Source organism: Ovis canadensis, chromosome 18, assembly GCF_042477335.2.
Source record: "Ovis canadensis isolate MfBH-ARS-UI-01 breed Bighorn chromosome 18, ARS-UI_OviCan_v2, whole genome shotgun sequence".
NCBI lineage: Eukaryota > Metazoa > Chordata > Mammalia > Artiodactyla > Bovidae > Ovis > Ovis canadensis.
In genome coordinates this window covers 20503178-20528778 of record NC_091262.1, presented here as the reverse complement: position 1 = coordinate 20528778, position 25601 = coordinate 20503178, and the positions used below count along the sequence as shown (strand labels likewise).

The 25601-nt window shown below is 47.5% G+C and overlaps 1 protein-coding gene across 1 annotated transcript in view; it reads right to left on the bottom strand.

Annotated features, from left to right (window-relative positions):
* The window catches only part of IGF1R (insulin like growth factor 1 receptor), a 298490-nt gene that overhangs the window by 53713 nt on the left and 219176 nt on the right, over nt 1-25601 (bottom strand). Inside the window, exons 3-4 of the mRNA XM_069559224.1 lie at nt 4589-4901; nt 567-715 (exon numbers count right to left, since the gene is read on the bottom strand). Of these exons, the coding sequence (XP_069415325.1) occupies nt 567-715; nt 4589-4901 (462 nt within the window). The remainder of the gene's footprint in view (nt 1-566; nt 716-4588; nt 4902-25601) is intronic.

Here is a 25601-nt window from a genome sequence, read left to right as displayed (position 1 = left end):
AAATAGTGGGGAATCCTACAGGGGGTGGTGAGACTGAAGCTTCGGATGCATGCTGACGTAAGATACCTGTACCTCTCTTGGTTGTCAGAAGTAAATTTGGAGATGGGCCATTTTTGGACTGAATAAACTTTAAACTGATATCATTAAACCCTTCCCTTGCTCATTCTCTTCCACATATCCAAGGAACCAAGACTCTCTGGACTTAAAGCTCCGAGGCCTTGGCTCTGGCTGGAGACTGCTGAGTCACACCTCTGATCCATCTGTCTCTCCTGAGGTTTGCATGTGTTGAGACATGAATATCCTGCATAAGATGTGACTTAAGAGAGATGAGGGATGACCCTACGCAGAAACAAATGCTGTGCCCATGGCTAAAATGCCGACTGATCTCCTGCTCTCTTTTTAATCTTTGAGGGACGCTCAAAGGAGGGGCCCTGAGCATGTGGCTTACACACCATGTTGTTTTTCTAGGCCCATAGTTTAGTTGTGAGTCATGGATGAGGAGGAAAAGCTCAACGAAAGGAAAGCAAGAGGTCTGGCCCTCTCTTCCAGGAAGCAGGAATACTTACTGCCACGTCGGATGTTGATGAGCAGATTGCCTTTGAAGATGGTGCATCCTTGGAGCATCTGAGCAGAAGTGACAGAATCAATGGTCTTTGTCTTCTTTTCTTCCTCACACACTTTGGGACAAGGGCCTTCGCAAGGGATGCAGTACATGCTGTTAAAAATAAAACCACCCAACACACTGAGAGCTGAGTCTGTCTTCCCACATTACGAAAATTCTTACAAGATACGCTTTTATTCCAGGTGTCTTTATAGTCCACATGACAGAAAGCAACTGGCAGAAGCCTTCGAGTGGTCGTACTGTTTCTCATCGCCAAGCCTCCCCAGGGTAAGCCACTCAAACGGCAATCAAAAGGAGAAACTGCCTACAAAGGAAAAGCGTGCTGCCTGTTTCCAGACAAAACACATGATACACCCTTGAGGCATGTGTGTATCATAGGCTGGGGCTGGTGAGCCAGCTGGTCCCACGTGAGAGAAACAGCCTTGCAGAAGGGAGACACCAGGGGATCCCAAGAAGAACAGAGCTGCTCTCTGAGGTCGTGGGCCCTGCTGGCGCACCCCGGAGGAGCCACTGGGAGAGTGGACGGGGGCACTGAAGGGACAGCAGTGTCCCCACCGCTGACTGAAAGCTAACTCCTGCAGCCAGGGGCCCAGTGGGTGATTCCAGAGGGCACGTGCTGTAGCACAGATCCATTATTTTCTTGCTAAAGCACAACTGAAATAATTTCTTGACAGTGTTTGGCAGAAACTTGTAAATTGATCCAAATGTTGTTTTTGCTGCATACACAATAAAAACAGGAACTTCCATTGCTTTGTAATGAGCTCCTATTTCACATGCAATCTTGAACATGCCACAAACCCACCAACAGCCAGGGACTAGCGAGTGACCTTGGTACTTTTCCTTATTTAGGGAATAGCGGACAAAACTCGAATCCAGCTCTCTGACCTGCAGGACGCTGGGTCAATTTCCAAACAGAACAAATGATACAACATTATGGGATGTGTGTGTAATGGGATGGTGAACTGGAGAGCCACTATAGTTACATGATTATTCTTGAATGATCTTTCAAACTTCACGAAGATAAGTGAGAAACATCCAGGAAAGCAGTGTAAGTTAAAGCGCTTAGCATTAAGTACCGCCCTCCATCACTGAACTTTACTGTATATCTAAGGCAAAGATGAAAGGCTTTGTTTAAAAGCTTACAGATAAATATAGGTTTCCTACTCTTTTCTTATTTCATGTTGGGAAGACAGGAGGGAAGGTCTCCAGAGGAAATGGGCCGACCACAGCAATGGAGGTACCCCCTTTCTCTGACGTCACAACATTTTCGCTTCTAGAGTTTGCAGCAGGTTTTCCTCGGCATTCCCTGTTGGTCTTTTATTGCTTCTAACTTACCCACATACCATATAATGCCCCACTTGCCTTTTTAAAACCTTGGTGTGAAATAATTACAGACACACAAAAACTTACAAAATAGTACAGAGGGTCCTGTGTACCTCTGACCCAGCTCCCCCCAGCGGCTCCATCCTGCACCATGAAAATGCAACATCAAGCCCAGGGAACACACAGGCGCGATACACTCCCACGCCACCTCATCACCGGAGTGATCACTGCAACGAGCCGGCCGGTCCCCAGCAGCACCTCCCGTGTGCGGCCTGTTCGGTCATCCTGCCCCCACGCCTCTAACTCGGGGCCGCCACTCACCTATTCTCCATCTCGGTAATGATGTTATTTTCAGAATCTTACATAAATGTCATCATCTGGTGTGTGACCTTGTGAGACTGTTTTTTTTTTCCCCCACAGCATAATGTCCTTGAGATCCATCCGTGTTGCGTGTGTTTGAATAGCTTGTTTCTTTTTATTGCCGACTGATATTCCATGGTGTGATGGATCACGGTTTGCTTGGCCATTTACCTACTGTGGAGCATCTGTGCTATTTCCAGGCTTTGGCTGTTAAAGCTGCTACCGACAGCTGTGTACATGTTTTTGTGGGAACTTAAGTTTTCGTTTCTCTGGAATAAATGTTCAGGAGGGTTAACTTCCGGGTTATAGGTTAAGTGTGTGTTTTGTTCCCCTGACATTTTATTCAAATAGCAATTTCTGAACCAAACACCTTTCTTAAAATGTCTAGGAATCAGCTAGCACTTTAAAAAATGTTTTTCTAAGGAAGTGCTCTGATTACATGTTTATAGTTTAAGCTTCCTCAAGTCCACTCTGGTACAGAGAGGGTATAAACAGTATTAAAAAATAAATACTTTAAATAAGTGTCAAATAGGCCTTAAAGGCTTGGGGGGGTGTTATTAGTTTTTGATGGTGTTTTATTTTAAAGTGAAAAAGGTAGATCTGTAACTCTGAACTGACTGCAAGCATGAGTAGGAAAAATAAGAGCTTAATTCTTCAAAGAATGAATTACAGGAGAAGAGGTCATGGCGCACAGCGCCCCCTACTTCACCCACAGCTATGGCGGCTGCAAACAACTGAATGCCTCCAGCATCAAAAGGAACACTCCAGCAGGACAAAGCAGTTATGAGCCCCGGGGCCATGCACCAGCTGCCCCATCTCAGCCCCCAGCTTGGGGAGGAACCGCAACGGTGGTGATTTAGTGGCCAAAGTCCGTGACAGTGGCGATTTAGTGGCTAAAGTTGCGTCCGAGTCCTGTGAGTCTGGGCAGGAATTGTGACGCAGCCTAAACTGGGTTCCAGGCACTGCCCAGGGACTGACAAAGCCTTTTTAAGTTCTAGGGCTGCCAATAAAATGTGAGCAAAATGTGGCAGACTTATTTTGGGTGGAATATGTATACTCCACAGTTCACCAGTATCCTTGGCACGTTTACCATTTTAAAGTATTTGGAGTAATTTTTACTATTACAGTCGTTACAGCAATGATGACAGGCATAGTGTTCTGCATTTAATATTATGGAACAACGTGAGCTTTATCTCTGATTTGAAGTTAAGTCTACGGAAGGAGCAACATCTCCAAATATTACACCGGAAACAGATGCCCCTCTACCAAGACTTGCTTGAGGAGGTTTGCAGAAACAGAAGGCAGCAAACAGAAGGGAAATTACACATTACACTCAAAATGAAGATTTCCTTTTCCAGCGGTATTTTATATTTGTAGAATAGCTTTATTTTTTAAGAACCCGAAATGGAAGGCTCCTCTGGTGTAGTCATGAAGCAGGCATTTTAGTCCATTCCATCAGAAGAACTCCTTGAGAGTTCTCTGCTCTGCTCCAGAGACGGGACCAACAACTCCAGATCTTAAGCCTTATCTTGCTTGCAGGGTTATAGTCCTGCATTTCGTAAGAACCCTGGCACTGTTTTTTCAAAAACTTAAAACCAATAACAGCTTCACAGAAGTCGGGTTGGCATGCACGAAAGGGATGCTGTTTGCTGTCCGGAACTTCTCTGCTTCCAAAGCTTAATGTCCAGGAAGGAAAATGAGACATCGAGAAAACTGAGGGAGCGTGAAGGCTGTGTGCGCAGCAAAGGGACGGAGCACACTGCTTGCGCCGAGTGGAGGGCAGAAGCCAGCGCTAAGGTGTGTCTGTGTGTGTGTGTAGCAATATGATGGAGTGTGTGTGTGTGTGTGTGTGTGTGCAGCAAGTGATGGAGCATACTGCTTGCTCGGAGTGGTAAGAGCCTATGCCTGCTCACTGCCTCACGGATGCTGGTGGGGTTACTCCGTCTCCCCTCCCGCAGTTCCAAAGCCTTCACTGGTCTAGCGCTGAGCAGCCCTGGAGGTGAGAAAACCTCAGTCTATCGTCTCCCCTATCCCCGGGCTCTGGGGGAGAGCCCCGCACGCGCACAGGGAGTCAGGGGCCGCCTGGGACCTGAGCCAGCAAATCAGGTACTTCATTCCAACCCTCCAGGCGGGCTGCTTCCAACCCAGAAGACCTGCCCACCGCGCCTGGCGCCATCAGCAGCCGGGGTCACGCCGGCCCGCCGCAGTGCCCCGGATTCCCTTAGCCTCCCCCAGGCCGTGCCCGGATGGAGCCAAGCCGCGCCTTCCCGCGCCCACACTGACCTCTGGCTCCCGTTGCGGATGAAGCCCGACGGGCACTCCTGCATGCACTCGCCGTCGTGGATGACGAAGCCCTCGGAGTCGCTGCTCTCGGCGTTGGGGATGTTGGCGCAGAAGTCGCGGTCCACGCAGCGCCAGCCCTCGAAGCGGTAGGTGTTGGGCGGGCAGCTGGGCACGCAGATGCCGGCGTAGTAGTAGTGGCGGCAGGCCACGCAGGCCGTGGCGTTGTCGGGCGCGCTGCAGCTGCCCAGGCACTCGGGGTGGCAGCACTCGTGGGTCTCCGTGCACGCCCGCTTCCCGCACGCGCTGGGACACACTGTGGGGACAGGCAGGGTGTGAGGCCGCTGGGCGCCGGGGCCCCCACGCAGCAACCCCCAAGCCACCAGCCACCCGCGGGGGCCCAAAGCTTGAATCCCCAGTGTCACATGTTGAGAATTTCGCTGGGGCAGGGAGCAAGTACTCTGCATTTCGAGTCAGGTGAGAAGGGTTTAACATCCAGCCTCTCCTAGTTGACTCTTTTTGGTCTTGGAGGAGTGCTTAACGATCTCTGACCTTGATCCTCTTTCTCGTCTACAAAACAGGGCAGCAGCCCCCATCTTAGACGGTTACCTGGGGCATGGGTGGTACTCTGGAAGCACTAGTGGACCATACAGTTTATTGTGACTTTAGAAGGCGTTATATGCGCTCCTCAATCTGCATTTTGCATGTGTTCTTTCCTGAAATATCTTTTACTATTTCTGATATCTGTAAATATCTTTAAATAGTATGCAGAAATGCTCATTTATTTTTAAAAATGATTAAAACTCGAGTGTGCTGAAGGTGATGCTATACGGGTGGACAAATTAGCTCTAGAAAGTCTGTATCTGCTTGTACCATACCAAAGGTCTCACCCCAGATAAACAATGATATTAACATATTCATGTGCCACAATCTAACAGATCACAGAGAAGCCCCCATGTCTGATGGTTTTTCTCACATATAAGAGTGGATGGGTGGGCAGTGTCTCCAGCCCAGAGGACCATAAGATATCATTACAAACCATCTCCTGTGAGCCCTTCTATGTTAAAGATAAGTGAAAGGAGTATCGAAAAAAGCCAGAGAACCACAAGTCTTGTCCCAAATAGATGAGCTGGCATTTATTTCTATAACAATGCCAGAAGGATCACACTCAAGGGGCCTTAGAGCAGTGTGCCTCACTAGCAAAGGTGCCTTACTAACTCTCTGTTAGCCTTACTATAGAATAAAGTGTAAGTCAACAAACTATGAAATCTGGTGTACATTATCTGCTTCCTACTTTTTCCACGAGTTGGAAAACACAAAATTATTTAAATACGTAGATTATTGACTCTGACATGCATTACTTAGTGAAGATTCTATTCGTTTTTCTTTATAATAAAAAAGATGAAGAAAATCAGAAATTAGATTAAAAACTACAGTGAACACCTCGTCTGCCTGTCCACAATGGCACCTTATCAGTACCTCCATGAAGACTCTCCCACCGGATCATTCTCTATGCATGTACACACACACACAAATGTAAACATCTATAAAAAAGGATCAAGTCATTCTAAAAGCATTTTTTGGCATAACATACTGTGACTTCGACAATAATTTAACAGCTGCATCACATCCCGTAGTATAGCACATCATAAGTTGTAATCAGCTTCCTATTAGGCATTTCATTTATTCCCAACATTTTATTAGGACCATAAGTCTTCATGAGAATTCTTAATTATTTCAATAGAATCAATTTCCAGAGTTAGCCTTGCTGGGTTGAACTGTCCTCTGGTAAGTTGGTACCAATATACACATTTGGTAGCTGCAGGCAGGAGTACCTATTTTATTGCCAAAAGGTGCATTTAAAAACAGCTGTCAGAACTTGGACATTCAAATGAATACTGTCACCTCGGAAGAAACCAATTCTCATGATACTGTCAGGCTTAAAAAATTTTTTGCAGGTTTCTCCTCTGATCATCTTTTGACTGAGACAAACAGGTGATCTTCCATTATTCATTCTTATTTATTCTGGTAATAGAATCTTGATTTTTAATTGGGCATTTTGCGACCTAGCTAGCTATTACATCTCCCGGCCACTCCTGTAGCTAAAAGCAACCTAGGTTCTAGCTTGTGAGTAAACATTTAGTTTACTCTAGCTAGTAGCAAATGTTTGGGGTGGAACTTACTTCCCAGAAAAGTGCTTCAAACAAAGGGGGTATGCCCGCCATCCTTGCTGGCTAGGGTACAGGTATAATGGCTGAGGCTCAAGCAGCCGTACTAGACCGTGAGGTGGCCCATTAAGAACAGTGCAGCAAGATCAAAGGGACTTGGTCCTTCACGACTGTGCACCCAGTAGGCTGATCCTGGACGCTTACCTCTAGACTTCTCTACAGGAATAAGAAAGAAACTTGTGTCGTGTTTAAGTGCCTACTATTTGTTAGACGCAGCTGAACAAATGCCAGCTGAGAAGTGCCTTCAGAGCCACGTATGAGCAAAGAAGACAGTGGCTGTTGGTTTATGTCACTGTCGTTTACTAGAATTGCCTCTCAATGATTTCTGGCTGTTTCCAAAAGCTAATCTACCCAATCAATTACAAGGAGGAACTGTCTCCAGTCACATCAAGAAAGCATGTTGTTGTAGGAGTTCCTAAAATGCTGTGTCTATGGAAGGCATCATCTTGAAGCTGATAACACCAACTTGTATCCGTAGTAAATGCACACACACAGGCCACACACTTGACTCTTAGATATCACACTTGATCTAGTAAACACAGATTAAATGACTATTTAAGTTCAAAATATCCAGGTAACTTCAAGGCCCAAGATCTAGAGAAAGAATAACTTTGGAAATCCTAAGTTCAGGTTTTTAAACTAAAAACAAGGGAAAATAAGTCTACCTGTCCTTCATTTAATCATCCACCTAGCAACTGTTCATTGAGCGTGCACTGCAGCTGTGTGCCAGACCCTGTTCTTAAGGGGTGGATAATATACCATGTAAGCACAGGAGTCAAGTGGTGGTACATAGCCTGCCTTGGGTACCTGGGTGCCCAGGAAGGCTTCACATAGGTCTGAAAGGCTGGAGCTGAAAGCTAAAAGCTGAGGAACAGATGAAATCATGTGTAAAAGCAATTAAGTGGCTGCGATGGGAGAAGTGGGTGCTCGTGAAAATGGCAGGGATCCAGTAACAAGTGATGCTGGGAGAGAGAAGGAGGGCAGCTCAGAGAGGCCTTGGGAGCCTGTCCAAGGCACTCTGGCTCAGTGGTGGACAGTGGGCATCCCTGAAGATTTCGGGCAGGAGAACACAACGGTCTGATTTTCATGGTAGAAAGAGGTTGTTTGGCAGCAGCTCAGAGGGTATGATGGCCAGAGGGGGTCGTGCTAGAAGAAGCGGGATCAAGCCAGAGCAGAAATGTTCTACCGTCCCTACCGAGTTCACGTAATACAATCGATCTGTGAGGTTCACAGGGCTAAAAATGAAAGTACCTGTAGAAACCATGCTCATTTGTCGTAGCACAGACCTGCCATGTTGAGCACACACTCCCCGTTCAGAGTGCTGAAGGCCCCAGGGCTGCTCACTGGCTGTCAGCCACCACCAGGCTTGTGTTTGGAGGAACGAACAGAGGCTAAGAGGATGATGCTCATCATCAGAGACAAACTAGGAACAATATCTACTTGTAAAACCCTTTTTTCCTTGCTCACAATTTAAATAAAATGTTACATATCAATAAAATGATGAGCAGCAGACATCAATATCAAATAGGTATTAATGTAGTGCTAAAGACTAAAAGCATTTAAAAGCATATAAAAATGCCCTGGGTACGCTTAGACTCAACTGTAAATGTTGGGCATTTCTAGTATGAGAAAGAGGAAAAAACCTAACCAACTATCTGTGGATAATGTTTTGCACCCTGCTCTCTGTTCCACTGGAAATGGCATCTCTGGGCAGCGGTCCACCGCAGCATACCCTCTCCAGGGGTGCCCTGCATGGAACCGCACCGTTAGCCAACTCCTGCCACAGCAACACACGCGCTAGGGAGGTAGGGTTTTGTTTCAGCAATGGGAGGTGCCTCAGAAGGAATTTCGGTAAAGCTTAAATTAGGTAAAATCCTGTTTCTAGACAGAACAATTCCTCTTGAAGGGATCACAAATCACAATCACAGATCTTTCACGTTACATGACGCCACTGTGCACAAACACGTATCAGATACTTCGGGGGAATAAAATCAGGGTGTGATGGGGAGAGAGAGAGAGAGAGAAAGGGGACCATTTGCTGGAGGACAAACACAGGGGTGGAAGCCAGAGTTCCCCTGGCTGCAGCACGGTCCACGAGGGCTCTGGGAGGCGGGCAGGAGAACCCGCGGAAGTTCAGGATTAGAGAGTCCTGGAGCCAGCCCCAGAAGCCCGCTGTAAATTTTGCCTCATCTCAATGTATATAAATATTATTAGTGTTCAGGACTATTAAGGGATTTCTTGAAAAGCCCCGGGCAGTGTGTCTAGCCAGCAGACGGATGGCTGCTCCGCACGAGTGCCAAAACTTAAAATTTAGTACAGTTACCAAATTTCCAATCACAGAGCTATGGGAGAAAGGAAGGAACATCTTCCTTGGCTTCCATGAATACGGAGCACACCTAGCGTGATGCAGGCATTTCTGCTCCTAAGAATAAAAGGGAAACGGAAGGCGCTATAAACTAACAAATACACGCAGGCGGAAGCAAATGGATTTTGCCCCCGAGATCTTTCTAGTCATTGGAAGTTTTACAATGACCAACAATAAAAACAAACGCCTATGTAAACTGTTGAGAAAGCTAACAACAGGTCCCGCGTCTGCACTGAAAGGATTCGTTCAGGGCCACAATCCCCTAAAAATGAGGCACTGCGTTTAAAATCTCAGTATCTTCATTTTGGGGAACAGGAAAAAAGTCACATACATCAAGCTTTAACTCTCTCCTTCCCTCCCTGGAGTCCTTGTACTTATTAAATTCTTTCTAGGGATTTTAAAAACGTTTCTTTCTTTTCTTGCCAATAAGCTCTTTAACAATCTTTACTTCAGAGAAACTATTTTTAAAAGCATATTTTGGAAGAGAAGATGGAGATACTCAACCTCTTCACAGAAGAAAAAAATGGGAAAGGGACCACTTAGTCACACGAAGTTTAAAAAACACAAACATTTTATCCCAAATAATTTCGAAAGGACAGAACCAGTTCATGGACGCTGAAATAAGGTCAAGTTTCTGTATCAAAATCCAGACTAGTGTAGGGTTCTCTTAGGTATTTCTGGGTATCCTAAGGGACATACTGCAGTTCTGCATAAAAAGAGGGTACCTTTCCTAAGAGACAAGCATCACTCTGCACTAGAGTGAATGGCTGATAACTCCAGGAAAACACACTTCAACTTCCCAAGTACATCCGGGAGACACGTGGTCCAGAGAGAGTTTGTGGTTTTCCTGCCTAGCCAGGAGAGGAGCTGATTCCACCAGACACCATGGGGAGGGAAAGGGAGGAGAGCCCTGGTTGTGTCCGCTGAACTCACAGCAGTGCCCCATTCAGCATAGCCAGAAGCCCACCCAAGGCCTCTCCTCCAGACACCTCTGAGCCAGCTCGCTGGGAGGATGGGTAAGCCTCCTTTGACCGTTAAAGACATCAGCCAGGCCCGGTCCTGCAGGTAAGAGAGCCCAGCTCCTGAGGACGGCAGCGGGAACACAAGAGGGGCAAGCAAAGGGCCAGTAAGCCCTGGCAGTGGCGCAGACAAGGGGCAGCAGCACGGATGGGGAAATCCTGGGACTGCGTGGATGCCGCGCCCTGGGGCCCGGTAGGACCCGGGATCCGCAGGCCTCCACCACCCACGGGTCCCAGCAGTGCCTAGAGTCCCTGCGCCTTTCCAATACCTATGTTCTCTTAAAATAAGCCGCCCACGTGGATTTCCGTATATTCACCTGTGAATTCTGGGTCCCACATTTCTAGTCTTCCCTGCTCCACTCCTTGATAGACCTAACACAAAGCTCAGTCTTGAGTAAGGATAATAACGCATTTACAGGATTCCTCTTCCAAGCCTCACAAACGTGATCCCAAGGACCTAGAGGCAAGGCTGGGCCTCACTGCTTCCTCTTCGCTCATCAACTCAAGCAGCAGGAGTTGAGGCACGAGGGCAGAAAGAGGCTCGCCCCCACAGCTGTTTCTGAGGCCCGCAGGCCCTGCCGCTTTTGGAGCTCCATGCTGGTCCTTTCAGCCACGAAGGTGGGTGGGCCACCTTGATGGGATGTCCCAGCTGGACCGAAGGGTGTCCCATCTATCCAGGAGCTGTGAGGGACTTCAGAGAGGGTCAGGGAGAGCCCACCTCGGGCCATGGAGCCCATGGCCTTTCATCCTGCCAAGTACCCTTCCATCTCTCCTGCCTTTTGACCTCAGGCACACACTCCTCTCCCATCCCCCAGTCCAAGAAGAGAAACCATCCAAGGGGTAGAAAGGAAAGGAGCCACGAGGCTTCCCGGGCTCAAGATGAAGCTGTCTCACCCCGGTGTTTTAGTCTGGAGTTCTCTAAATACGTCAGCTAGTGTGGAAAAGCAGGCTTACACGAAAATGCTAAGACTCATGAAATAAAATGAAAATAAACCTGGCACAACAGTGTGTGAGCTCCACTCACACGCATATGTGTGCATGTGTATATATATTTATAAATCATACATACATATACTGAGTAAAGCACAATTTTCTCAAAAGGAAGATAAGAAGAATCTGTCTTGACCGTCTTGAAAACTGGTACCGGAAAACTCCAGAGAATCACTGCCTAGAAACCCCAGTTCATTTCAGCCGCCTTGTCTGCCTGGAAAACTGTAGCCATTAGGAGGAATCGGGTGGTAACCCTGGTGTCTGAGACATTCAGAAAGAAGAGCTGCGTCCCCTCTAACCTTTCTCTTCTTGAAGCCAAAGAAACCACCTCCTGTGCAGGAGAAAACATTCTATCATCGTAGTGGCCAGACTAAGAGACAACGTAATGGTTAGAACCTGAAGATAACTTCAGTTTCTCTGCTGGAAGCATCAAGGCTAGCATGAGCACTAGAGCATGGGGAAGGCACCCAGGGGCACGCAGGAAGACCCCAGAACAGAGCTCTCGGGAGCCTGCAGAGGCTGGTTAATAAAGAGAGACCATGGCTCCTGAACTGATTAACTAGTGAGCCTGAAAGCGCTCGTCTTCTCCCGAGTCCAGAGTGCACAGAGGAGTTCCTCCTTGCAGTCTTTCAAGGGGTTTTCAAGACGCAGCTTCAAGTCCTCTTCCTTCCTAAGAGGAAGGGCCCTGGACTGAGCATCTTTGGGTCAGCGGATGGACGTTCTGCAGCACCAAGGCACGCAGAGGGGGCAGGAAGTGATACACCTCCCTCCTCACCCCTGCCTTCCCATCAACTGACTTCTCCAGCCTTCACTCCTTCTGAGGGGCCTGGAGGTGGCTTCAGAACACACAGGAGCAGAGACCCTCCTGTGGGAAGCTCCCAGAGCCCTTAGATCTGCCTCAGTTCAAACACACCAGGGCTTCTGCAGCCACAGTCTGCCTTTCATCAAGCCCCGATCCTCAGAGATGAAACAAAGTTAAGAGGCCATCATCCCGTGCGCGTCTGAGGCACTGCTCTTCAGAAACCTAGGCGAGCCTCACAGCAGTGCTGCGCGGAGTTCTTCCCTGAGAAAAAGTGCTACTGCCCGACCGCACCCCGCTTGACCAAGCTCCTCCTCACCCCCACCCAGGATGCGTTTTCCTGTAGGGCGCTCCCTCGAGGCCTCATTCAGGTGTCTTGAACTCTTAATAGCCCTGGACAATTGCTCAGTCTCAAAATTCCAAGGCTGTGATCCTGGCCTCCTCCTGAAGGCCAGACTCAAGCCACAGTTCATTCAACACACACGGACATCACTGTTCCTTAACACCTGTCCACAACTTACCTAAGGCTGCAGAAGCAGTCTGAGCAGTTGTAGCACCGGGGCACTGAGCCCAGCGGCGGTCTTCCATGACCGAGGCGGCATGCTCGGGGGCTTTCTGTATGCCCTTCAACGTAACTCCCATCGTCACACCCAGCTAGCTCATGCCGACCATCTAACCACCTAACACTCCTGTCCTCCTTTCACAACAGCTGCTGGAGTCTCTCCTACATGAATGCATTCTGAGTCTAAACACAGGACTCAATTTTATATATATTATTTAACTTAATGTTAACAATCACATGGGGCAGTAGCATTATGCTCATTGGTAGATGCCCACATGGAAGCACAGAGATTTTAAAACTTTCCAGGGCTATTAACCATCCAAGTGAATAACTATCAAGCTGGAAACCTGGGCTTGGAACCCAGATCTCTCTGACTGGGTGACAGGCTCTTCCCCTGCTCTGCTCCATGCTGGCATGAAGTTCTCGCCAGGCTCTGCTGTCCAAGAGCAAAAGGCTAGGGGGCTCTTCTCATGCCACTTTTCTCTGCAAGTTGGCACCTACCAGGAAAAAATAAACCACCAGTCTCAACATCCTCTTCTTCCCCCTAAGGTGAACCATTTAGTCTGGAGGAAGGACAAAACACAAAACATGATACTCTGGAGAAGTCAAGCATGCAGGTGATAGTAAGGATGATGTACCCACTAAGCACTCATTATTTATTTGGTGTGTGCGTTAAGTCGCTTCAGTCATGTCTAAATCTTTGTGACTCCATGGACGGTAGCCCGCCAGGCTCCTCTGTCCATGGGATTCTCCAGGCAAGAATACTAGAGTGGGTTACCATGCTCTGCTCCAGGAGATCTTCCTGACCCAGGGATCGAACCCGGGTCTCTTAAATTGTCTGCACTGGCAGGCATGTTCTTTACCAACAGCGCCACCTGGGAAGCCCTCTAATTATTCAGTTCAGTTCAGTTGCTCAGTTGTGTCCGATTCTTTGAGACCCCGTGACTGCAGCATGCCAGGCTTCCCTGTCCATCACCAACTCCCAGGGTTTACTCAAACTCATGTCCGTTGTGTCAGTGATGCCATCCAACCATCTCATCCTCTGTCATCCCCTTCTCCTCCTGCCCTCAATCTTTCCCAGCACCAGGGTCTTTTCCAATGAGTCGGTTCTTCCCAGCAGGTGGCCAAAGTATTGGAGTTTCAGCTTCAGCATCAGTCTGAAGGACTGATTTCCTTTAGGATGGACTGGTTGGATCTCCTTGCAGGCCAAGGGACTCTCAAGAGTCTTCTCCAACACCACAGTTCAAAAGCATCGATTCTTCGGCGCTCAGCTTTCTTCACAGTCCAACTCTCACATCCATTCATGACCACAGGAAAAACCATAGCCTTGGCTAGACGGATCTTTGTTAGCAAAGTAATGTCTCTGCTTTTCAATATGCTGTCTAGGTTGGTTATAACTTTTCTTCCAAGGAGCAAGCGTCTTTTAATTTCATGGCTGCAGTCACCATCTGCAGTGATTCTCTATTAACTGGGTTACAGCAAATAGAACTCTCAAAGACATTCTTCTCTCTCTCAAAGGCTGAGCCCTGACGAGTCTATCAGCAGTCCTCAGTGCTTAGCTGCAATGGTGAAGCAGCGGCTCCTGTTGTAGAAGGCGCTGAGGGCGCGTTCTGTGGGGCAAAGGCGGCCACACATATGAGAGTGCTGTCAGGAGCCAGAGCAGCCAGACCTGGGGAGACTCAGTGACCCACAGAACCCTTCTCACCCAAACAAGTCTTACTCATGAGATTAGATAACCAGAGTTCACTCTCTTTGCCAATGGCTATGTCTGAGCAAGCCTCCAAACCTTGGTCAGGAAAAAGAAAAAACAGGTCTGTGTCTTCCCCTTAGTTGGGCACATAAACATATATAGTCTAAGGTCACAGAAATAGCCAAGTTCCAAGTAGATCCCTGCTGACTAGCACACACCGTACACAGGTAAGCTACGATGTTTGCGGATATGTTTCATCCTAGCTTACTAAAGGCATCTATGAGGATTTCATTAATGAGCAAAAGAAATGGCCATCCACAGAAAGTAACACTGGACCAACGTCGTCTCCAGGATCTAAGATGCAGTGCTGGGCGGACTATTGAGAAAACAGAAGAAAAAGAAGAAAGGCAACCAAGAAGCCAGGAGGGAGGTTATTCAGGGCACCATTATTAAATAAAAATGTCAAGAGCTAATTAGGAGGAGTAGAGAAAGAGCAGCCATCAGTGCAGACACAGTGCAGGATTCCAGTTCACACCAAAAGCTAAGCGAGGGGCAGAAGGCAGGCCAGGAATCTTCCTTTGGCTAAACTGCTGGTTTTGGTTACTGTGGGTGCTGTGATTTTTTATTTTCTTCCCTCACAATTTTCATAACAGCTTGACTGAAATAGAGCTCAGACAAAATTCACCCCTTTAAAGTGTACAAATTAGAGGGTTTTACCATATTCACAGAGTTGTACAAACATCACCCCAAAGAGGAAGCTGTCTACCCCTCCCCTGCCCCGCGGCCCCTCTCAGCCCCAGGCGATCACCGATCAACTTTCTGTCGCTAGAGATCTGCCTCTTCTGAACACTTCATACAAACTGAATCATATACTACACCAGGGGTCCCCAGCCTCTGGGATCTAATGCCTGATGACCTGAGGCGGAGCTGATGTAGCGGCAGTAGCGGTAAAGGTCACAATAACTGCGATGTGCTTGAATCATCCTGGAAGCCACCCCTTGCCCCCAGTCCAACATTCGTGGAAAGTGTCTGCTCCGAAACTGGTCCCCGGGGCCCACATGAGCCTCTGCGTCTGGCTCTCCCACGTGGGACGACATATTCCAGGTTCGTCTGCGCTGTGGTGTGTCGGCCCCTCACCCCTGCATTTCCTTTCCTAAGTTTTGACTTTGGTGGCCCGCAGGCCACAACGCTGGCCCCACGAGCCCTGCTGTTCCTGTGCTGTGACAGAAACACAGGTATGGTGACCAGAAGCTGACGTTTCCATCAACTGTTTGGACTCCAGGATCTATTCACGGTCTGGATCTGTTCCAAAGGGAGAAAGACGTGAACCTGTCACGCTGACTAAACTTTGTCATCCTCTGATAGCAGGAAATGAGAGGAGAAGCCACACAGTCTGTGGAGGAAGGGTCCCCAAGTCTGAGAGCCTCCTGCCGGCTCTGCCTGATGGAGACGAGGTGTCCCCATGACCCTCGCCTCTGGAGGAGTCGATGCTGTCTCACAGAAAGGCCTCCAGAGACTAGAAGGAGGGAAAAGGAGAGGAAGAAAGTCAGGCTCTAAGAGGGGAGGGCGGGCCTGATTTCCACTGCTTCTGTGTTTATAAAACAGAATACACTCTTTAGAAAATCAAACTATCCTAATGTACTCTAACATCTTCCAAAGATTCCTGCTGCTGAACTCACATTCGAAGCCTGTATAAAAAGTTTTTACAAATACAAAACAAGTTCTAATAGGAGGGAAAACCAGGGAAAGAGCCGCGGGAGCATGGACCTGCCCCTGCTCTGGGGTCTCTGCCGGCTTCTCCACACGGGAGCACAGGGTCTCACACCTCTCACCCCTCCTCCAGCTCTCCTTGAATCTTTCTCCAAAAAGGAGGAGAAACATCCCTACTTGATGAGGAGTTCTTCTGAGACTCTTCCCCAGTTCTGTGACCACCAGGCCTGAGCACACGAGGTACCTGCTGTCACAGACGCGTAAATGGACAGGGTAGAAAAAAATATATATATATATATTCTTTTCACACACTTAAAAATTACTCCAAGTTATTTTAAATTTGGAACTGTTTGTATATTCCTTATAAGTTTATAAAACTCACACTGTCCCCTCATGACTAACTGAAGAGGAATTGAGAGAGTAGTCTATATTTATAACTTGTCGGCTTGTGCGTGCTCACAGCCCTATTTCCACTCCCCGTTACTGTACACAGAGTTATGTGAGGTATTGTGGGCTCCTAAACTTTGCTGATTTCCAAACAAGGCAGGCCTGTGTCCCACAGGGACAAATTGGGGGCTGTTTCGTCCAAGTGGAGACCAAGCTCGGAGGGAGAGGCCTCCAGCTTTGTGGTTTGGCTGCATCTCTTAAAACGGGTGTTAGGGTCCATTTCTGGGCAATTACACGCCTTCCCGGTGTTGACCAGTATCATTGCTACTGATACTCTGCCTACCACACATGCCCACGAGCAGCTCCACATTGCACAGCTGCGGCTACACACTTCCCTGCTGCCTATTTACTTCGGTAGAAACTGCTAGTCCAAAAGGTGCGATGCTTCAGCGAAACATGAAAAAGCCCCTTTCCATATGCATAAATATTTATGTCAATGTAATTTACATGAATCAACTGAAGGCAGCCACTCGCAGGGAAACTACTATTTAGAAACCAGCAATGTTTTGGATACAGTATGTCAACAACGGAACCGCTCACCAGGAGACAGCGATAACAGAATGAGTGGGGTCGCCGTGGAGGTAGATTTTTACGGTCTGTGTGGATCGAGACTGGGACACGCAAACCTGCACACGTAGATGAGTTGTGCTGCAGCCTCTTGAAAGGTGTCAAACGAGTCCCTCCAAAGCTGCCTCCCTTGGAGCACACCCATCTGGCCGAGCACCTCACAATTTTGCAAAGCCCCCTTGGAAACCTCTTTTGAAAGAGAAAACAAAACTCTTCTGGGGACCATAGTACCGTTCTTTGCTACAGCCTCAAGGTGGGGCATGTCTTCTTAAAAAGACGGGAAAATGATCCCTAATTACATTTTTTTCTTTCTTTCTTTCCTGATGTCAGAAGGGGAAAAAGGCATCTCCACTCAATTCACTGGCTGCTAGGAAGGTTGGGTCCCTTGGATCACCTGGATTCCACCCTCACCCCCACCCCATCGCAGTACCTCTTAGATGAATTGTCTCTCAACATCTTTGGTCCATTTTCTTCTTGGGAGCTTAAGTTCTGAGCGCATATTTAAATTTGTTTAAGCCCTTGAAGCTGTCTGTGCTTTTTAAACATAGCATTGTGCTTTGCGAATTGTTTTTAGGTGACTAGAGAGAAAAATGCCTGCCTACCCCTCCCCCTTTTCTGTAATTAAATCTACCCGAGGAGCATGAATAACAGCCACCACGGATCACAACCTTCCAGTGATTTATGACCCTCCAGCCTCTCTGGTCGTTTTCCCTTTGATCTCGCTACTTCCTGGTGGCACACTTTTGGACTGGTAAACATGTATTTTGGAGTATATTGTTGTGCTAGAACACCACATTATTCTTTTCCGTTATCTAATCTGATTGCTGGCTCCATTTCCTGGAGTTAAATTATTTTTACTACTGTGGAGAAACCACAAAAGCTCCACCAGACTTTCAAAGTACAGTAGACCCTGTTACAGGGAGAGGAGAAGGAGCCGGTGTCCCAGGTAGCCTTATATTCTGGTTGATGGAATTACCACACGAACTTTATGAGAATCTCTTTTTAGAGAACTGGACACACCGACACCCCCAAATTTGCAGAACTTATATTTAATCTATCTCATGATTCCAAAGTGCCTTGAAAAAGCACACAAATGTAGAATGTTGGCATGTCCTTGCAAAGATTACTATTAAACAAAACTTGCTGTTCTCACAGAATTCTGTTGGCTCATATTTATATTTTGTTTCGTTTTTATTTTTTTGTGGGTGGTGGGACAGCACATTTAATAAAAAACGTTATGAACCTGGCCAGAATGTATGCAAAGCGCTAAGATTTCATCCTGATAATCAGTTGTGTTAGAAACTATCATTTTCTCCATTTCGACCGAGAAAAACCCAGATTCAATACTTCAGAAAGGGTGAGTGAAGGATTCTTAAGTTTAATAAGACTCCTCCCCATTTTTAAAAGGCTGAGTTGAGGTTTTTGGGTTTCGCTCTCTTTTGTAAATAACACGTAATCCTTGGTTCAACTCAAGTGCCATCACAGGCATCTCCTGCACACACTGTGAGCTGACAGTGTTTCAGTGGTAAATACCCAACAGAGATGGGCTCACAGGTGTCTTCTGCCTTTTCCTATTAATAAAACATCTGAGAGTGAATTTTTATTTGCTCTCTGAGCCATTAAATATCTAGTATCATTTTTCCCTTGTATCATTTCCGATTTTTGGTGTCTGTTTTCCGCCAGTGTTATCCAGATTATAAAGTGAATGGTTTTGCTGCAGGCCCACCCAACATCACTTAGGGCTCTAAGAAAGCTGAAATCTGAAGCAAAATATGATAGCGCTTACTGTGAGCTCTGAAATGCTGGGTGGAAATTCCAGGGATTTCCCTTCAGACACTGCCACTCATTCGCCCCGCCATCATAGCAAGCACCCTGCCCACCAAGAGACCATCCACAGCAAGCCTGGCTTGTGCCGGGAGGCGGTCCTGTCTCCCTGTCCTGCCTGATGTTTGGGCAACCTTTCCTGCATCCCACGCCTCCATCTTTCAACAGCCTCCTGAATGTCACCTGTTGTATCCTACAGTCTGATTTACAGGGTTCAGGGGAATCTGCTTTGAAAGATGAAACAACTTAACACTCAAGCTAACTTTATCTTAAAAAAACAAGCAGGGCAAGGCAAAACATAAATGAGGCCCCAAACTTGGAAATCACATCCGAGGATCATTCCTTCATTCTGCCCGTGGCTCGAAGACTAATTTGCACAGAAAGTCCATAAACATAAAAGGGGTCCAGTTGCACTCAGGCCCCAGTGAGTGTGCCCGTGACGCACACGCTTGGCACATGGCAGGAGTGTGCAAAGCATGCCTGCAAAGGAAGGGGTCAGCAGGGAGCAACTTTCTGAACACAGGATTCTCCTTCCCCAAGTAAACTTCCTAACTGTTTCCCTAAAACTACAAAACCTCCAACTGGCCAAGTCACTCCAAAAAAAAAAAAAGGTAGACTCCTCAAGCATAAATCTTCTCTTCCAAAATCTTATCCAAAATCCTGGACTTGAATAAACCAAAAACAAAGATCTGAAAATATTAAAGGGTCATCTGTTTTCTCTTTCAGTGGATTAAGCTCTGTAGCAACTTCCTCGAGTTTCCTGTGAAAACCTGCGTTCTGGGGCATCCTCACCTCTGAGCAGAGGGCTCGGGGAGGCGCGGAAGCAAGCCACCGCCCTAGCTGCGGATGGCGTACAAGCACATCCCTCAGGACGCCTGGTGTTCTACTCACAGAGGGAACAAGTACTGGCAAGGGACAAAGAGAGAACATGTTTTGCAAACAATCAAAGTGACCTGAAACCCAGGGTAAAGGCTGAAGTCAGCGTTTGCTCATTGCCTGAGCCAGGCTCTATGCTGTGCTTCGTAAGGGGCAGGCTCGGGGAAAGGCAAAGACCCCTTGGTTTCTGTTCACCCAGCAGGACCCCTCACCTAGGGCTCACACCCCACTCCCAGTCTAGGCTGCATGACTTTGCTTTGCTTCCCCACCGAGCTGGGAGCATCTCTGAAATGAGACGAACGCTCAAAGGAAGGAGTCTTCCTCGTCTGCTGGAGCTGAAAGCATCTCTAGAATTCAGAATTCAGATCAATATCTGGCTTCACTTGTCTTCACAGCCCAGAGAGCTGATGCCAGGACCTGGGGCCCAGGGCTCCAGTCACCCTGTGATGTGATGTTCCCACCCCCAGGCCCAACACACACACTCCCCAGAAAAGAGAAGGATCTCAAACCTTAAAAGCACAGGACCCCTTTCCATAACCCATCCACAAATCTGCTTTGATGCTACCAGAAATTTCGAAATGGCTTTGTTCCCCATTTTCCAATTCTGAAACTGCCTATTCAGGTATTTCCCTCCGAATTGCACACGCCTCCCACTGCACAAACATACCTCTTCTCCTTTAAGCAAAACCTGTTAAATGTATTTTCATCATCCCCCCACCACCACCCTGCCCTCTCCCCACTCCCTCCTAAATAAAAGCGTCTAAACTGTCCTCCAAATCCACTTTCTCTTGCTCCACAGATGGTAAGACCTTATCTTCCTAAATTCCCATCCTCAGCCCACGCCAGAGCTCTGCAGGAGCACAGAAGGTAAGTACTGAACCTGTTGCTTCCACTCTCCTGCCAGCTCAACATTGCAAGCTCCTAATTCCTCCCTCCTCAACCCCCATCCTTTGAAATTTCTAAACCCCCGGTAGAGGAAGCGCCTCAGGCTCTTAATAAGCTCAGTCATGCTCGAAATATCCGTTTCACCCATGGGGTGCTCTCGACAGCAATTCTCGACAGCAATTCCAACCGGAGCACACATTCAGGGGAAAGATGATCCTTCCTCAAGACTCAATATTTGGAATTCCTAAAAAGGCCATTCCTATTAATTTTCATTAACATACCTGTGAACCTGCAACAGTCCCGGGGTTGAAAGGACACCTTCTGTAATAGCCTGTATCCGCCCACGCCCCGGTAATGATAGTGGATTGAGCAATCCCCTTCATGTCTCTGTGACCACAGAGGGCACACGTGCAACCCCCCTCCCCTGGAACTTGCAAAACTTAACAGGAAATCTTCTACCACCTACATGGAAAACCCACTGCCAGAAAAATGAAGTATAAACACTTCATATTAAATTAGCCAGGTGTTTTCAAAAAAAATAACATTATCCCAATCCAATACTTTTAAATCCTGGCTGGCTTTCAGGTCTCACATATGGGAGCAGAGGAGCAGCGGCCACATGGCTTTGCCCCTTTGTAAGGGGCATGTCTTGCTTTTTTGATTAATGCAAACAATCTGCAAATTAGTGTACACCAAAGGCAGCCAGAAGAAAGCAGCCAATGGTCCTGTTTCCTTTATCCGGGACTTCTTTCTTGTATCTTCACACTGGACAGTGATGGACATCAAGAATATAAATCTGCCTAAGATAAGTCTTTGGGCTTCCCTGGTGGTTCTTTGGTAAAGAATCCGCCTGCCAATGCAGGAGACGCAGGTTCAGTCCCTGGGTTGGGAAGATTCCCCGGAGAAGGAAATGGCAACCCACTCCAGTATCCTTGCCTGGAGAATCCCATGGACAGAGGAGCTTGGCAGGCTACCGTCCACTGGGTTGCAAAGGGTCAGAAACGACTTAGCGACTGAGCAACAACAAAGATAAACCTTTACCTTGGTCTTAAACCTGCAGGAGATATTTTGATACTTGAAAGAAGCATCAGTAAAAATGAAGAAACAGAACAGGAAAGAGTGGGAAACTCCAACATTTCTCAGCTTATATATTAACACGTCACGACATGTTTGAGAGAGACTCTATGCAGCAAGTCCACCAGCCCTGGAACACTGTCATTTATCCCAGTGCCTCCCACTCAGCAATTTCTGGCTCTGGGCACACGTCCCCTGATGTGACCCCAGGACACCCTTGGTTTGCCCTCAGGGTGGAGCAACACAATGGCATGTGGTAGCATTTCTCTCCACAAAACTAGTGTCAAAAATATATTACAGTGCAAACAGGACTGCCAGCCAAGAAGCTATGCCGGCAAAACTTAAAGCAAAAACGTAGAAACCGCCTATGCCCATTTATGTGCCAGGCTGGCCACAATTTTTAAGGGCCTAAGTCATGTCTATCTACTTTTTAAGTAAATTGCATTTAGGGAGAGTCAGTGTTTAAAACTGTGAGATGTTCACCCTCTGTTTTGGAGACAAAGCAAGAATGAGCAGACCAGCATTCAGATTAGAGAAGAACACGGGTCCTGGGGTTACACAGAAGTGAGTTTATATCCCAGCTTTGCCACTTATTGGCTGCGGCATGACAAAGGGACTCAGTGTTCTCAGTATACATTGAAGACAAATAGTACCACCTTGTGCTTTGGTGCAAGATTAAATGTGCTAAACCCATGCAACTGTACTGAGCATTTTTCCCAGCATGTCATAGGCCCTCTGTAAATATTAGCCATGACAATTTGGTCCCTAGACTGGATTTTAAGGTCCGAGGGTTCTATCCTGGCTCTGCCAATTATCCGCCCACTCAGCTGACCAGGGAGTGCATGGGGTAGGCAAGATAAGTGGCCTCCCATTGTGACCCGAGTGCCTCTAATCCCCTGGAGGTGCCTTATGGGCCATGATGTGCTGGGAAGGGCAGAGAGAAAGAGACCTGGTTTCAGACAGTGCGGGTCACAGAAGATTTTGTTTCAGAGGGAGGGTTAACGTGGCTAAAAAAGAAAAACGAAAGAAAACCAAGAGACAGGATTCTAAACTATTTCAAATTTCATCTCTGCCCAAACAAATTAAAATATAAATTCTGGATTAGCTTTAGCATCCTATTCCATTTTTTTTTAGTGCTGTTCTGAAGTCCATTTGCTCCAAAATAATCTTCATTAGCACAGGGTAGACAATGACTTACCTAAGACTACATCGCTTGGGGTCCAATGCGGTTTCAGTTATTATTTTAAAGATGCAAACAGACGAGGGGTGGGTGGGGTTGAGTGGGTTTGCTGAGAGCCAAGGACAGATTCCCTGATAGCTCAGTTGGTAAAGAATCCACCTGCAATGCAGGAGACCTGGGTTTAATCCCTGGATTGGGAAGACCCCCCTGGAGAAGGGAAAGGCTACCCACTTCAGTAATCTGGCCTGGAGAATTCCATGGACTATATCGTACAGAGTTGGACACGACTGAGCGACTTTCACTTTCACTTTCCTGAACAGATTAATTCATAAGCATGGATGTTAAACTTCAACTTTTACTAAGCAGTAAGCTCTGAAAGTTTTAGACAACAAAAAGAAATTTTCTATGTTTCAAAAGACTTCATTTGAGTCTTAAACAGAGTCACAAACTGCTCCAAAATAACTTAATACAACTTTTTTTCAGGTCAGATGAAGACTCTTGAGAAGTAGCAAAGAAAGAAACAAGCTCTTTCCTCCACGGGAAGGAAAAAACTCCACGTAAGCAAAAAAGAAAGATGAGGCAGCATCTACCAGGCTAATTTCTGGGCTGAGGTGGACGAGGAGGAGGAGGAGGAGGAGGAGGAGGTGGACGAGGAGGAGGAGCAGGGGAACCCTTTGAGACAGGCATCACTGATGCTCGAACAGGCAGTGCTCAATACAGCTATTCAAAAGGGCTCTGCAAACTAGGGCTCTCTAGTTTCTACTGTCCATCTTGAGGTTCCTCAAATTTATGGGTTCTGCAAGAACCACCTGGGGGCTTGCTTGAGATCTGCGTAAAAATATCTGCCGCTGCGATTTTCCAAGTCAAAGGAACCTCTTCAGGATCTTCAGGCTAGACCTCTGCATTGCAACGGACATGTGCAGGCTGTTTGGAAGGAAAAAAACACTGGCTTTGCACACGGGCAGCCCGGGCTGGCTCGTCCTCGTGGAGGTGGGGAGGGCGGCCAGCTGGCCGGAGCACCCGTCAGACTGTCCAGTTCTCACGCCACCTGCACCTCCCCATCTAGAACCCACTGCTCCGGCTTCACAGAAACAATCCTGGGCGCCAGTGCCCTGGGGATATTCCTGCATCCTGACCCCGCTTCCAGGCCACCGCGCTGGGAAGGGCAGTCGGGAGCAGGACAGCCACCTGCTCCTCCCAGAGCTCCCGGCTGCAGGCCTGCAGCAGGGAGGAGGAACTCGTTCGTCCATGCAGTAAGGATCTCTGTGATTTCCTGGCGCAGGTGCTGCCCGGAGTTTTGGGATGCAGCTGGGAGTCAGGGGTCCAGGCTACTGAAAAGCCACACATGGCTCATTTTAATTTAGCGCCAGCTCGGGGGCAACTTTACTGAATTGTGACAGAGAGACACCAAAGCACACAGACACACTGAACTGAAAACTTCTGCCCTCCTGGCCCCTGCTCCACATACACTCCTTTCTTTTGCCTTTTAGAAAAAGGCAAACCCTTTGGAGCCTCTGGGCCTTCACACAGGCTGTTCTTTCTCCTGGCTTCTGCTTCTTCCCACCCTCAACCTGCCTCTCCCACCTGTAGCGCTGGGCTTGGCTATCTTCATCCCCCCAAAATCTCTCCTGAGTGGGGACCATTCCTGTTGCCCCATCGATTTATGTCACAGCACCCTGCTCACCTCCTACAAAGCACTGGCCATGTTAACAATCAAAGACTTTTTTTTGGTTAGGGGCTTACAGGGAAGGGGAATAGGACTTACTGTTTCACGGGTATGGAGTTTCAGTCGTGCAAGATGAGAAGGGTTCTGCAAATGGGTAGCGGGCAGGCATGCACAATAATGTGCACGGATTCCATGCCGTCAAAATGCATACTTCAAAATGGTTTAGGTGGTAAATTTTATCTTACGTGTGTTTTACAGCAGTTCAAAAAATGGACTTAATTGTGTGCAATGCCACTTCCTCTCTTTTCCACGAGCGTACATTGCACCAGTGTGGGAATCTTTTTTTTTTTTTAATTTTTATACCAGAATATAGCTGATTTAAAATGTTGTATTGGTTTCAGATGCATAGCAAAGTGATTCAGTTATACATAACATATATCCATTCTTTTCCAGATTCTTCTCTCATACAGACACGTAACACTGAATAGTGTGTATACATTAATCCCACACTCCTGGTTTATCCCCCTTCACCCTTCCTTGCCCCCCAGAGGAGGAATTTTACGTTTTTGCATCATCGTGTTTCCAGGGCCATGCCTAGAATCTGGCCCAGAGCAGATGTTAAGGGTACACTAGTTCAATGGCTCATGACATACTCACGTTTCCTACTCCACTGTAAGCTCCCTGAGGGCAGGGATACCATTCCTTAATAATATTTGTCTCACAGCTCCTTCCAGAGGGCCTCATACACAGGTAGAGGTCAGGTGCTCATTTAACCCTGGACTGTTACTTATGCAAACTTTGCAAAAACAAAACCCTTGGACTTTTTCAAAATAATTTTATTGGCTGATTTATTTTTGGCCGTGCTGGGTCTTTGTCGCCGTGAGGACTTCTCTTTAGTTGCGGAGAGTGGGGGCTCCTCTTCACTGTGGTATGTGGGCACCTCTCATTTCAGTGGCTTCTGTCGTTGGGGAGCACGGCCTCTAGGGCACCAGCAGTACTGGCGCGTGGGCTCAGCAGCTGCAGTTTCCAGGCTCTCGAGGACAGGCTCAAGAGCTGTGGACTATGGGCTGAGCTGCTCTGCAGCATGGGGGATCTTCCCAGCCCAGGGACTGGATCAGCTTCCTGCATTGGCAG